This window comes from Chlorocebus sabaeus, chromosome 15, assembly GCF_047675955.1.
Source record: "Chlorocebus sabaeus isolate Y175 chromosome 15, mChlSab1.0.hap1, whole genome shotgun sequence".
In the NCBI taxonomy this organism is placed as follows: Eukaryota; Metazoa; Chordata; class Mammalia; order Primates; family Cercopithecidae; genus Chlorocebus; species Chlorocebus sabaeus.
The window spans coordinates 26,919,430-26,933,512 of record NC_132918.1 but is presented as its reverse complement, the minus strand read 5'-3'; the positions used below and the strand labels follow the sequence as shown (position 1 = coordinate 26,933,512).

The window sequence follows — 14,083 nt, the reverse complement described above, 5'->3', positions numbered from 1 at the left end:
TGTTTTTTCGGAATGTGAGAACTGATATTTTGGATCGCTTTGAAGAGTGTACAGCCAAAGGAAATATCCCCAGATAAAAACGAGAAAGAAGTTTTCTGAAAAATGTCTTTCTGACCTCTGAATTCATCTCACAGAGTTCCACCTTTCTGTTCCTGAAGCTGTTTGCTAACACTCTTCTCGTGGCATTTGCTAAGTGATATTTGGGAGCACATTGAGGGCTACTGTGATAAAGGAAATATCTTGAGATAAAAACTGAAAAGAAGCGTTCTGAGGAACTGCATTGAGACATGTGAATGCAACTCACAGAGTTACACTTTTCTGTTCATTGATCAGTTTGCTAACACGGTTTTCTTCACTTCTACTACAGGATTTTTCTTTTCCCAATGAAGCTTACAGTGAGAAAGGATATATCGTCAGATAAAAAGTAGAAAGAAGCTTTCTGAGAAACTGCATTGTGACATGTGAATGTATCTCACAGAGTTACACTTCCTTTTCATTGACCAGTTTGCTAACACTTTTTTCTTGAAGTCTGTAATGGGATATTTCTTACTGTACTGAATGTTAAGGTGACAAAGGAAATATCCACAGATAAAAACTAGAAAGAAGCTTTCTGAGAAACTGCTTTGTGATGTGTGAATTCGTGTTACAGAGTAACACTTTCGTTTCACGGAGCGGAGTATTACCACTGTCTTTGGGGAATCGGAGAAGAGATACTTTGGATTGCATTGAGACGTATCCTGATAAAGGAAATATCCTCAATTTAAAAGGTGAAAGAAGCTTTATGAGAAACTTATTTGTGATATATGAATTCATCTCACAGAGTTACAGCTTAGTCATCATGAAGGAGTCTGCTAACACTCCTTTCGGGGAATCTGAAAAGTTGTATTTGGGAGCACCTTGAAGGCTATGATGAAAAAGGAAATATCATAAGATAAAAACTGGAAAGAAGTGTTCTGAGAAACTGCATTGTGACATGTGACTGTATCTCACAGAGTTACACTTCTCTTTTCAATGATCAGTTTGCTAACACTGTTTTCTTGAAATCTGCAATGGGATATTTCTTAGTGCAATGAAGCTTACTGTGACAAAGGAAATATGCTCTGATAAAAACTAGAAAGAAGCTTTTGGAGAAATTGGTTTGTGATGTGTGAATTCGACTCACAGAATTACAGATTTCTATTCACGGATCAGTTTGCTAAAACTGTTTTCTTGAAATGTGCAATGGGATATTTCTTATTGCAAGGAAGGCTACGGTGACAAAGGAAATATGCTCAGATAAAAACTAGAAAGAAGCTTTCTGATAAAGTGCTTTGTGTTGTGTGAATTCATGTCACAGAATTACACTTTCATTTCATGGAGCGGTCTATTACTGCTTTCTTTGGGGAATCTGGGAAGCGTTACTTTGGATCGCATTGAGGCCTATCCTGATAAAGGAAATATACTCAATTAAAAACGGGAAGGAAGCTTTTTGAGAAATTCCATTGTGATATTTGAATTCATCTCACAGAGTTACAACAGAGTCTTCATGAAGCAGTTTGCTAACTCCACTTTCCGGGAATCTGCAAAGTGATATTTGATAGCAAATTGAGCGCTATGGTGAAAAAGAAAATATCGTAAGACCAAAACTCGAAAGAAGCGTTCTGAGAAACTGCATTGTGACATGTGAACACGTCTTACAGAGTTATATTTTTGTTTTCATTGATCAGTTTGCTAACACTGTTTTCTTGAAATCTACAATGGGAAATTTCTTAGTGCAATGAAGCTTATGGTGACAAAGGAAACATCCTCAGATAAAAACTAGAAAGAAGCTTTCTGAGATACTACTTTGTGATCTGTGAATTCTTCTCACAGAGTTACACTTTCATTTCATGCAGCCGACTATTACCACTGTTTTGGGGGAATCTGAGAAGGGATATTTGGATTGTATTGAGACCTATACTAATAAAGGAAATATCCTCAATTAAAAATGTGAAAGAAGCTTTCTGAGAAACTTCTTTGTGATTGTGAATTCATCCCACAGAGTTACAGCTTAGTCTTCATGAAGGAGTCTGCGAACACTTTCGGGGAATCTGCAAAGCGATATTCGGAGTATATTGAGGGCTATGAGGAAAAAGGCAGTATTGTCAGATAAAATCTGGAAGAAAGCGTTCTGAGAAACTGCATTGTGACATGTGAATGTATCTCACAGAGTTACACTTCTCTTTTCACTGAGCAGTTAGCTAACACTTTTTTCTTGAAGTCTGCAGTGGGATATTTCTTAGTGCAATGGAGCTTATGATGACAAAGGAAATATCCTCAGATAAAAACTAGAAAAATGCTTTCCGAGAAACTGCTTTGTCATGTGTGAATTTGTCTCTCAGAGTTACACTTTCGTTTCATGGAGCAGTCTATTACCACTCTCTTTGGGGAATCTGAGAAGGGATATTGTGGACTTCATTGAGGCCTATCCTGATAAAGGAAATATCCTCAATTGAAAACGTGAAAGAAACTTTCTGGGAAAATTCTTTGTGATATGTGCATTCATCTCACAGAGTTACAACTGAGTCTTCAAGAAGTAGTTTGCTAACAGTACTTTTGGGGAATATGCAAAGCAATATTTCGGAGCGTGGTGAGGGCTATGGGGAAAAAGGAAATATCGTCAGGTAAAATCTGGAAGGAAGTGTTCAGAGAAACTGCATTGTGACATGTGAATGTATCTCACAGAGTTACACTTCTCTTTTCATTAAGCAATTAGCTAACACTGTTTTCTTGAAATCTGCAATGGGATATTTCTTAGTGCAATGAAGCTTATGGTGACAAATGAAATATCCTCAGATAAAAACTAGAAAGAAGATTTCTGAGAAACTGCTTTGTGATCTGTGAATTCGTCTTACAGAGTTACATTTTCGTTTTACGGAGTGGACTATTACCACTGTATTTGGGGAATATAAGAAGGGATACTTTGGTTTGCCTTGAGTCATATCTTGATAGAGGAAATATCCTCAATTGAAAAGGTGAAATAAACTCTCTAAGAAACTTCTTTGTGATATGTTAACTCACCTCACAGAGTTACAGCTTACTCTTCTTGGTGAAGTATGCTAACACTACTTTCGGGGAATCTGAAAAGTTATATTTGGGAGCGCTTTGAGGGCTATGATGAAAGAGGAAATACCGTCAGATCAAAACTGGAAGGAAGCATTCTGAGAAACTGCATTGTGACATGTGACTGTATCTCAAAGAGTTACACTTCTCTTTTCATTGATCAGTTTGCTATCACTGATTTCTTGAAATGTGCAATGGGATATTTCATACTGCAATGAAGCTTATGGTGACAAAGCAAATATTCTCAGATAAAAACTAGAAAAAGTTTTTCTGAGAAACTGCTTTGTGATGTGTGAATTCACCTCTCAGAATTACACTTTCGTTTCATGGAGCAGTCTATTACCATTGTTTTTGGGGTATCTGGGAAGAGTTACTTTGGATCGCATTGAAGGCTGTCCTGATAAATTAAATATTCTCAATTGTAAAAGGGAAAGAAGCTTTTTGAGAAACTTCTTTGTGATATGTGAATTCATCTCACAGAGTTACAATAGAGCTTTGATGAAGCAGTTTGCTAACACTACATCTGGGAATCAGCAAAGAGATATTTGGTAAACAATTGAGGGCTACGATGAAAAAGGAAAGTTTTTATCGTCAGATAAAAACTGGAAAGAAGTTTTCTGAGAAACTGCATTGTGACATGTCAATGTATCACACAGAGTTATACTTCTCTTTTCATTGATCAGTTTGCTAACACTGTTTTCTTGAAGTCTGCAATGGGATATTTCTTAGGGCAATGAAGCTTATGGTGACAAAGGAAATATCCTCAGATAAAAACTAGAAAAAAGCTTACTGAGAAACTGCTGTGTGATGTGCGAATTCATCTCTCAGAGCTGTACTTTCGTTTCATGGAGTGGTCTATCATCACTGTCTTTGTGGAATCTGAGAAGGAATATTGTGAATTGCATTGAGGCCTATCCTGATAAGGGAAATATCCTCAATTAAAAACGTGAAAGAAACTTTCTGAGAAACTTCTTTGTGATATGTGCATTCACCTCAAAGAGTTACAACTGAGTCTTCATGAAGCAGTTTGCTAACACTACCCACGGGGAATCTGCAAAGCGATATTTGGGAGCGCATTGAGGGCTAAGGGGAAAATGGAAATTCGTCAGATAAAAACTGGAAAGAAGCGTTCTGAGAAACTGCATTGGGACATGTGAATGTGTCTCACAGAGTTACACTTCTCTTTTCATTGATCAGTTTGCTAACACTGTTTTCTTGAAATCTGCAAAGGGATATTTCTTAGTGCTATGAAGCTCATGGTGACAAAGGAAATATCCTCAGATAAAAACTAGAAAGAAGCTTTCTGAGAAACTGCTTTGTGATATGTGAATTCATCTCTCAGAGTTATACTTTCGTTTTATGGCATGGTCTATTACCAGTGTCTTTGTGGAATTTGAGAAGAAACATTGTGAATTGCATTGAGGCCTATACTGATAAGGGAAATATCCTCAATTAAAAACGTGAAAGAAACTTTCTGGGAAACTTCTATCCCAGCCTGTGGGATCGTCGAAGCAGGCCCTGGAGGAGGGAGTGGGAATTTGGGAAACAAGAGACACGAGAAATGGAGACAAGACAGTGCTCTGATCAAGTCTCATTTAATGGCGGTAATGAAGTTCCTTATATACACTTGGAGAGGAAGGGGTTGGGCCAAGGCGGAAATGATCTCATTTCGGAGGGCATGGCCAGGCAGGTTTTGGTTTCAACGGTCAGACGTCATGTTGCGCCTGAGCTACAAAGTAACAATTTTTCACGCACGCGGGAAAGATGGGTGAAGAAGAAGTAGGAAGAGTGCCATCTTGTGCAAGGTATTTAATACAGGGAAAAAGACAAATCTGGGAAGGAGGTGAGAGGTGGAAATGAATAGAGCTCAGGCGTCTAATCGTCAATAATTACTCGCTATGGCCGGGGTGCGCAGCTCCGGACAGGTCCCCCTTTTTATTGTTTTATGACAAGAAAACGACCCCCCGGGAACTGCGCCTGTCTTAGGTTGGGTCAACTCATCCCCACCTTCTAGGCCCGTCATGGGATAAGGCAGCAGCAAAGGCGGCCCTCCTGTCTTAGGCTCCGGTGGAGATAGTGTCCTCTTACCCGTCATTGACTGTCCAGTTCAGCACACAGGGGAGGTGGTCTTATTGAGGTAAATAAGACTCACCATTTTCAGTCATCTCAAGGCGATGATAATGGACCTGTATAGGTTTGGCCTGGAAGGCCTCGATTTGTTGTCTGACGAATGCCATAAGCTTATTAAGGATTATAGGCCCGAGAGTGAGGAAGAGTAGAAGAGTAAGTAAAGGACCAAGAAATGGCAGGAGATAGGGGAGAAGTCCATCTAGTCCCGTCCACAATGGATTGGTGGCCAGGCCCTTTCTGCGCTTTTCTAGTTCTTCTTGTAAAGTTTTTATCTTATCTCTGATGATTCCGGATTTGTTGGCGTAAAAACAGCACTTTTCCTGTAAAGCCAAACAGATCCCTCCCTGTTCTGCTGTTAATAAATCTAGACCTCTTCTATTTTGGAGAACTACTTCAGCTAATGAGTCTACTTGGTCTTGTAAATCTTGTATAGTACTGGATAAGGTCTGTACATCTGAAATTAATTGGTTGGATAATTTAGTATATTGAGTTAGTGAGACCCCTAGGCCTGTGGCTCCTGTTGTAAAAGCAGTGGTGATTCCTAGTCCAGCCAATAAGGGAATAAATTGTATGGCTCGTTTCGGTCTATAAATAAAATGTTCAATACCGGGGATGGGGATAGGTTCATCTCCAGGAATGATATCAATGTTGGGGAGAAGAGTGGCCAGAACACAAAGCCCTGTCCAATTTGTAGGTAGATAAGTATATGCCATGTGGTTTTCACAGACGAAAACCGAGCCATTTACAGCACACAAAGGGTCGGTGGCATGGATTATGGAGGTACAGTTGTCAAACATAACATAGCCTAGATCAATTTCTTTAGTGCTTTTATACGATGGTGAAAAGAGGCAGAAGGAATTAGAAAACATCATCGGTTGAACTAAGAGGGGAGAGATAATAGGACAGGAATTATTTACCAAGGATTCATTTGAGTAATTGACATAGGACAACAAAAAGTTAGGTATAGCTAGAGGAATAGGGGGGCCCATTTTAAGACAAAGCCAACAATCGTGGGCTAGGCTTGTATTGGACATTTGAAGTAAATTGTAAGTAGCATTGAGGATATCAAAAGTTTGAGCATCAAGCCTAAAATTATCTCTGATCTCAGGCAGGGCTAAGGGGTGATATTGAAGTTCAGGATATAAAGCTTTATGAATCTTTTCTAATTTTTTTTGGACGGTTTTAATTCTTGCAATATCTAATGGGCCTCCTCCGTCAGAAATATGAATGGGAGCAGTAGTGCTCCAACAAACAGGCTTTCCTTTTTGGCCGTTACAAGAAGATTGTACAAGTTTATTAGTGGATCCTAATACTTGTACGTCATTGGTACCTCCAGTTTGTGTTTTTAGTAATGTGGCCGTATAGTATGTTTTATTGCCTGATTTGCACTGTTGATAGGAGGTATAACAGGAACTATGTACAGAAGATTGGAAAGAGCTACAAGGGCATTCTAGGAGCGGCCCGCTAGGCGAGGTGTTTCTTGGGGTAGACTTACATTTCCACGACTGGTCTGGCATTAAGTACGCTGTCTTGCCCGAGCAAGTCACCTGGGTGATTCTGTCTGATGGAGGTTCAGATATTTGTCCCCCTCTGCAGTCACAAGGCTGGCTGTATTGTTTTCGTAGTAATCCTCTTGCTTTACGAGGGTCACCAAAACCTGCATAGACTGTCACTATGTTATATAGAGCGATTATTCTCCAAAGGAATCTCATGTTAGGCTTCATTTCCTGAAAAACAAAAAGGAAGAAACTTCTCAGGGAGATTTATCTTCCCTGGACTGACAATGGTTATGATTTATTTGTCTTACCAATCTTTCAGGCAGCCATCTGGCTGCATCATTCTTTTGTGAGAAGATGCATACTGAGCCTCTTCCCCAAATTAAAACTGGATCAGGGCCATGCCATGAATTATCAAGTGGATCTTTCCATTTTACCATTGCAAACTGTTTTTGAGATTCAGGATGCCAGAAACGGTCGGCAGCAGATTTTCCATGACTGTCCAAATTTTAAAAATTAAGGATAAACAGGGCATGATTGAGTATGTTTCTGGGGGTACCCTTCACGGGGTACCAGCTCCCCCCTTTTAATTTTGTGATAACAGTTTTTGATGACAGATGGGCTCTTTCTACTATACCTTGTCCTTAGGGATTGTAGGGAATGCCTGTGGTATGTTTAATTTGTAGGGTATTGCAGAATTTTAAAAAGGTTTTGGCTATATACCCAGGGCCATTATCTATTTTAATTTGTTTGGGTATTCCTAAAATAGAAAAGCAGTGTAATAAATGAGCTACGACATGTTTGGTGGCCTCTCCTGTTTGGAGAGTTGCACTAATGAATCCACTATAGGTGTCTATGCATACATGGATATATTTTAGTTGACCAAATTCTAAGTGGTGAGTAACGTCCATTTGCCAAATTTCATTGGGGATGAGTCCTCGGGGGTTAATTCCTAAATGAGGAACAGGTAAATACATTATGCAGTTGGCGCATTGTTTAACTATTTGTCGAGCTTGTTCTCTAGTAAGTTTAAACATGAGTCTTAAGGTTTGGGCGTTTAAATGATGTAAGGCATGTGCTTTTTGCGCTTGTTGTAAATTGTCTGTAGTGACTGTGGCTATGGTTTTTGTTGCCATGTCGGTTGTTGCATTACTTCGTGTTAAAGGTCCCGGTAATCCTGAATGTGCTCTGATATGCTCAAGAAAAAAGGGAGTAATCCTTTTTTGAATAAGTTGTTGACATTGTAAAAATAAGTTAGCTGTGTCTGAAATATGTTTAATTTGAGGCACGGTCTCTAAGAGGGATATTGAATGAGCCAGGTAGGCGCTGTCTGTGTAAATGTTAAGTGGCTGACAAGGAAAAGCTGATAATGCTGCAATTATAGCTTGCAATTCGACTAGCTGAGCGGATGTATAAGTGGTCTGGAATTTAACGACTACATTATTGTAGGTGTAAGCGGCAAGTCCTGTGGAAGATCCATCAGTGAAAATTAGTAATGCGTCATTGAGAGGTTCTTTATTGGTAATATGGGGAAACACAAATGCATGAAGTTTGCAAAATTGAATGAGTTTGTTAGGTGAGTAATGGTTGTCAATTGTGCCAGTGTAAGAAGCGCAAGCAATTGGCCAGGCTTCCGTATTTTGTAACAGCCAATGGATGTGTGATTGAGTGTAGGGCTGTATAATGGTAGAGAGTTCTATTCCAAAGTACTTTCTACTGTTTTCTCTTCCCAAGATAATTAGATCAGCTATGGCATCATAATAAGGCAACAAAACCTTTTTAGGGGAGGAGGGCAGGTGTACCCACATAATGGGATTGCTCTGCCAGAATAAGCCAGTAGGGGTTATTGTTGTGTTAAAAATAATGAATATTAATGGCTGAGAATAATCAATACTGGTAACAAATTGTGTTGCAATGGCATATTCCACCTGTTGGAGTGCTATTAATGCTTCTTTAGTAATGGACCTGGGGGATTTTGGATTAGAGTCCCCTTTTAATATATTGAAAAGAGGTTTTAACTCTCCTGTAGTGAGTTTTAAGTATGGCCGAAGCCAATTTATGTCTCGCAGTAATTTTTGGAAATCATTTAAAGTTTTTAAATGATCACGACGTATAACGGCCTTTTGATTAATGATTTTAGGTCCATTAATTTGAAAACCAAGATAGGTGTATGGATCTTGTAATTGTACCTTTTCTGGGGCTATTTGTAGTCCGACTGCTGTTAACTCTTGTTTGAGTTGGGCAAAGCACTGTAAGACTTCTTCGCCAATTTCCCCTGCTACTAAAATATCATCCATATAGTGTATAATATACATTTGTGTCCATGTTTTTCTGACTGGCTCTATAGCAGCAGCTACATATTTTTGACACAAGGTAGGACTACTGGCCATACCCTGAGGTAAGACTTTCCATTGATAGCGCTTCATTGGTTTTTTAAAATTTGTAGATGGAAGACTAAAGGCAAATCTTTTTTGGTCAGCAGGGTGAAGGGGAATTGTAAAAAAGCAGTCTTTAAGGTCAATAATGATTTTAAAATATTTTTGAGGAATCGCAACTGGTGAAGGCAATCCTGGTTGTAAGGCACCCATAAGGATCATAGTGATATTTACTGCCCTTAAATCTTGTAAGAGTCTCCATTTGCCAGACTTCTTTTTAATAACAAAAATAGGTGTATTCCAAGGAGAATTACTTTCCACAATATGTCCCACTATCAGTTGTTCCTGCACTAACTGTCGGGCAGCACTTAGTTTATCATTGAGTAAAGGCCACTGATCAACCCAAACGGGCTCATCTGACTTCCAAGTAATGGGGTCAGCGCACCTTTGGGGTGCAGGTATGTCAGTGGCCTGAGCTAAAAATTTCCAAACCCCTTTTTATCAAGTTGTCCGGAAACCAGTATAGGCTGTGGAATACCGTTTTCTCCTTTTCCAAGACCTTTACCAGGGGTATATCCTTGAGTTAACATTTGTGCAGTAACTATATCATTTGGACTACACATTATAATTTTCATTTGAGAGAGCAGATCTCGCCCCCAAAGGTTAACAGGTAGGTAAGGGATGACAAATGGCTTAATAAGGCCTGAATTGTTTTCTTTATCTCTCCATGTTAGGTATTTAGAACTTTGTTTAGGATTACTGCTTTGTCCAATTCCTCTCAAGTGAGTTAAAGTCTCTGTAGTAGGCCAATGAGAGGGCCAATCTTCCTGTTTAATGATAGTTACATCAGCCCCTGTGTCTATTAGTACAGTGAATGCCTTCCCGTCTAACCATAAGGTTAGAGAGGGTTTTTGATTTGTAATTGGTTGCACCCAATAGATGTCTGATGATCTGAAACCTTTTATATTTCTATTAGAGTGTTGAATATTATTATTTGTTTTGACCAAAGGTAGCAGGATTAACTGAGCTATTCTAACTCCTTGAGGGACAGTAATAATACTATCAATAGCTCTGGCCGTAATTTTAATTTCTCCTTCATAATCATTATCGATAACTCCAGGGAGGACTTGTAAGCCTCTCATGGTGACACTACTTCTTCCCAAAAGCAGCCCAAAAGTGTTAGGTGGTAAAGGTCCATATATTCCGGTATTTAAGGTTTGTGGTCCCATTTCAGGTGTTAGTACTGTGTGGGAGGTGGAACTGAGGCCCAGTCCTGCACTTCCTGGGGTTGCTCTACTAAGTTTTGAAATGGATTGCTGTTGCTGGCTGGAACAAAGCTGACTGCCCCATATGCTTGTTTCGGGGCCTGAGGCTGGCCCCTCATCCCGTTTCCCTGCCTAGGGGATAAAGGATTTCCTTGACTGTCAGTTTTAAATTTACATTCGTTTGCCCAGTGCCTTCCTCTTTTACACCTTGGGCAAAGGCCTGGAATTTTTGCTTCTGGATTTTTATTTTGGTTTTCATGGCAATCTTTTGCGAAGTGTCCCCTTTTACTGCATCTAAAACATCCCCCTTTATCTCTACCTTTGTTAATGAGGAAGTCTCTTACTGTTTGGCCACTAAAAGCGGCAGCCATTGCTAGGCCTTGTTGATATGAGGGCCCAATATCTGAACAAAGGCGAATGTATCCCGTTAAATCTGTTTTCTTTTGATAAGGTCTGATTGCTGCTTGGCAGGCGGGGTTAGCGTTTTCATAAGCTAACTGTTTAACATAATCTACACCCGTTTCTGCATTTCCAAAGATTCTACCTGCCGTGGTCATAAGTCTATCACAAAGCCTGAAAATGGCTCATCAGGTCCTTGTTTAACTGCCGTGAGCGAGGCCCCTGGATCTCCTTTAACGGGAAGTTTTCTCCAGGCTTTTGTAGCGGCAGCCTGGATTTGCGAGAACAATCCAGGATCATATTGCATTTGGGCCTGAGTGTCTGCATAATTACCTAAACCAGTTAACATATCAAAATCCCAACCATTTCCTGCCTGTTGATTTCTTTTAGCCGTGTCTCTACAATTTTCAAAGAACTCTGACTTCCAAATTAAATGGTCTCCCCCAGAAAGGACTGCCCTAACTAAGGTATTCCAGTCTGTAGGAGTGAGCCAATTTTCAGCTACAGATTCCACTATAGCAAGAGTATATGGAGCAGTAGCCCCATACTGAGAGGCAGCAGTCTTTAACTCTTTTATAATAGTAAAGTCAAATCCAGTATGATGCCTCCAAGCCTGTCCCCGTTCATCTATGGTTTCAGTGACTGGAAAAACGTCTATGGGGGAGGAGTCTTCTCTATGTCGGCTAGCAACTAACCCCCCTTTTGGAACATGTTGTCCAGGCCGCTGAGGTGGGCGCAAGGAACCCTCCATAGCGTCTGAGTTGGGTATTTTTTCATTTACTGTCTTTAGCTTTTGGAGCCTAATTGTCAATGATTGATGTAACTCTTCAAGTTTAATTTATTCCTCTAGTTGAGCAATTTTTTGTTTTAATTCTTCTTTGGGATCTATTGCTGCCATAACAATGGGCGCAGAAGCCTCATTATGTGTCTTATTATATGGGGGCGGGTATGAAGTAAAGGGAGGCAAATCAGGGTTGTGATATTTAGCCTCCTCTTCCTCTAAATCATCCCAATTTATGTCTGATTGATTAGGCTTATTAATTTCCTCCTCTTTTTGAAGCATCTGTAAAATTGGGTATTTTTTGTGTTTGTTTTCATGTGGCATTTCCTTATCTGTTACAGAAGGAGACTTGATTTCCTCACGATCACTTTCGAGGGAAATGAGATCCTCCTCTGTATCTTGCGGAGGCTTTGTAAGGTTAGAGCGGGAGCTAACCTTTAAAATATGCTCTGTCTGAGCGACCGCAGCCATGACTTGCAGATCGGCCTCCTTCTTATCTATTAAATCTCTAATGAGGTTCCAATAAGAGAAGGCGGTCACAGGAATTTTTTCTGGCCCAAAAGTATTATAATAGTCCTGAAGACAATCCCCTACTCTACGCCATCTTTTAATATCAATAGTTCCTTCCTGTGGGAACCAAGGGCAAGTGTCTTTTACAAAATCAAAAAATTTAAACAAATCATTACCTTTAACCTTTACTCCTCGTATCTTTAAAGCCTCTTTTAATTGTCCTACATAGATCCGATGTTGGCTTAATTCTTGTCCCATTTCGGACGCGTCACTTACCTTCGATTCTGACGCGGCAGGTTCCCGCGGTGATCGGAAGAGTTCACTTTCTTTTGTTTTTGTTAGTGGTCGACCGTCCTTTGGTGTCCTCTTCTTCACGGAGTCCCTCGTTTCCAGGTCCCTGTTCGGGCGCCACATATCCCGGCCCGCGGGATCGTCGAAGCAGGCCCTGGAGGAGGGAGTGGGAATTTGGGGAACAAGAGACACGAGAAATGGAGACAAGACAGTGCTCTGATCAAGTCTCGTTTAATGGCGGTAATGCAGTGCCTTATATACACTTGGAGAGGAAGGGGTTGGGCCAAGGCGGAAATGATCTCATTTCGGAGGGCATGGCCAGGCAGGTTTCGGTTTCAACGGTCAGACGTTATGTTGCACCTGCGCTACAAAGTAACAATTTTTCGCACGTGCAGGAAAGATGGGTGAAGAAGAAGTAGGAAGAGCGCCATCTTGTGCGAGGTATTTAATACAGGGAAAAAGACAAATCTGGGAAGGAGGTGAGAGGTAGAAATGAATAGAGCTCAGGCATCTAATCGTCAATAATTACTCGCTATGGCCGGGGCGCGCAGCTCCGGACAACTTCTTTGTGATATGTGAATTCATCTCACAGAGTTACAACTGAATCTTCATGAAGCAGTTTGCTAACACTACTTTCAGGGAATCGGCAAAGCAATATTTGGGAGCACATTGAGATCTATGGTGAAAAAGAAAATATCGTCAGATAAAACTAGAAAGAAGCGTTCTGAGAAACTGCATTGGGACATGTGAATGTATCTCACAGAGTTGTACTTCTCTTTTTATTGATCAGTTTGCTAACACTGATTTTTTGACATATGCAATGGGATATTTCTTAGGGCAAGAAAGCTTATGATGACAAAGGAAATGTGCTCAGATAAAATCTAAAAAGAAGCTTACTGAGAAACTTCTTTGTGATATGTGAATTCATCTCACAGAGTTACAGCTTAGTCTTCACGAAGGAGTCTGCTAATACTACTTTTGGGAATCTAAAATATTATATTGGGGAGCACATTGAGGGCTACGATGTAAAAGGAAATATCGCCAGAAAAAAACTGGAAAGAAGAGTTCTGAGAAACTGCATTGGGACATGTGAATGCATCTCACAGAGTTACACTTCTCTTTTCATTGATCAGTTTGCTAACACTGATTTCTTGAAATGTGCAATGGGATATTTCTTAGTGCAATGAAGCTTATGGTGACAAAGGAAATATTCTCAGATAAAAACTAGAAAGAGGTTTTCTGAGAAACTGCTTTGTGATGTGTGAATTCATCTCTCAGAGTTATACTTTCGTTTCATGAAGCTGTCTATTACACTGTCTTTGTGGAATCTGAGAAGGAATACTGTGAATTGCTTTGAGGCCTATCCTGATAAACGAAATATTCTCAATTAAAAACGTAAAAGAAACTTTCTGAGAAACTTCTTTGTGATATGTACATTCACCTCACAGAGTTACAACTAGTCTTCATGAAGCAGTTTGCTAACACTACTTTCGGGGAATCAGCAAAGCGATATTCGGGAGCTCATTAAGGGCTATCGGGAAAAGGTAAATATCGCCAGAAAAAAACTGAAAAGAAGTGTTCTGAGAAACTTCATTGTGACATGTGAATGTATCTCACAGAGTTACACTTCTTTTTTCATTGATCAGTTTGATAATACTGTTTTCTTGCAATCTTCAATGAGATATTTCTTAGTGCAATGAAGTTTATGGTGACAAAGGAAATATCCTCAGATAAAAACTATAAAGAAGCTTTCTG

At 39.9% G+C, this 14,083-nt stretch overlaps 1 protein-coding gene across 1 annotated transcript; it reads right to left on the bottom strand.

Annotated features, from left to right (window-relative positions):
- Positions 1-2,029: 2,029 nt before the first annotated feature.
- On the bottom strand, positions 2,030-7,090 carry LOC140713513 (syncytin-1-like). Its single transcript, XM_073023805.1, has 2 exons — positions 5,819-7,090; positions 2,030-2,100 (listed from the first exon to the last, which is right to left on the bottom strand). Exons 1-2 carry the CDS (start codon positions 6,933-6,935, stop codon positions 2,030-2,032), a joined length of 1,188 nt encoding a protein of 395 aa, XP_072879906.1. The 5' UTR covers positions 6,936-7,090.
- Between the last annotated feature and the right edge of the window lie 6,993 nt (positions 7,091-14,083).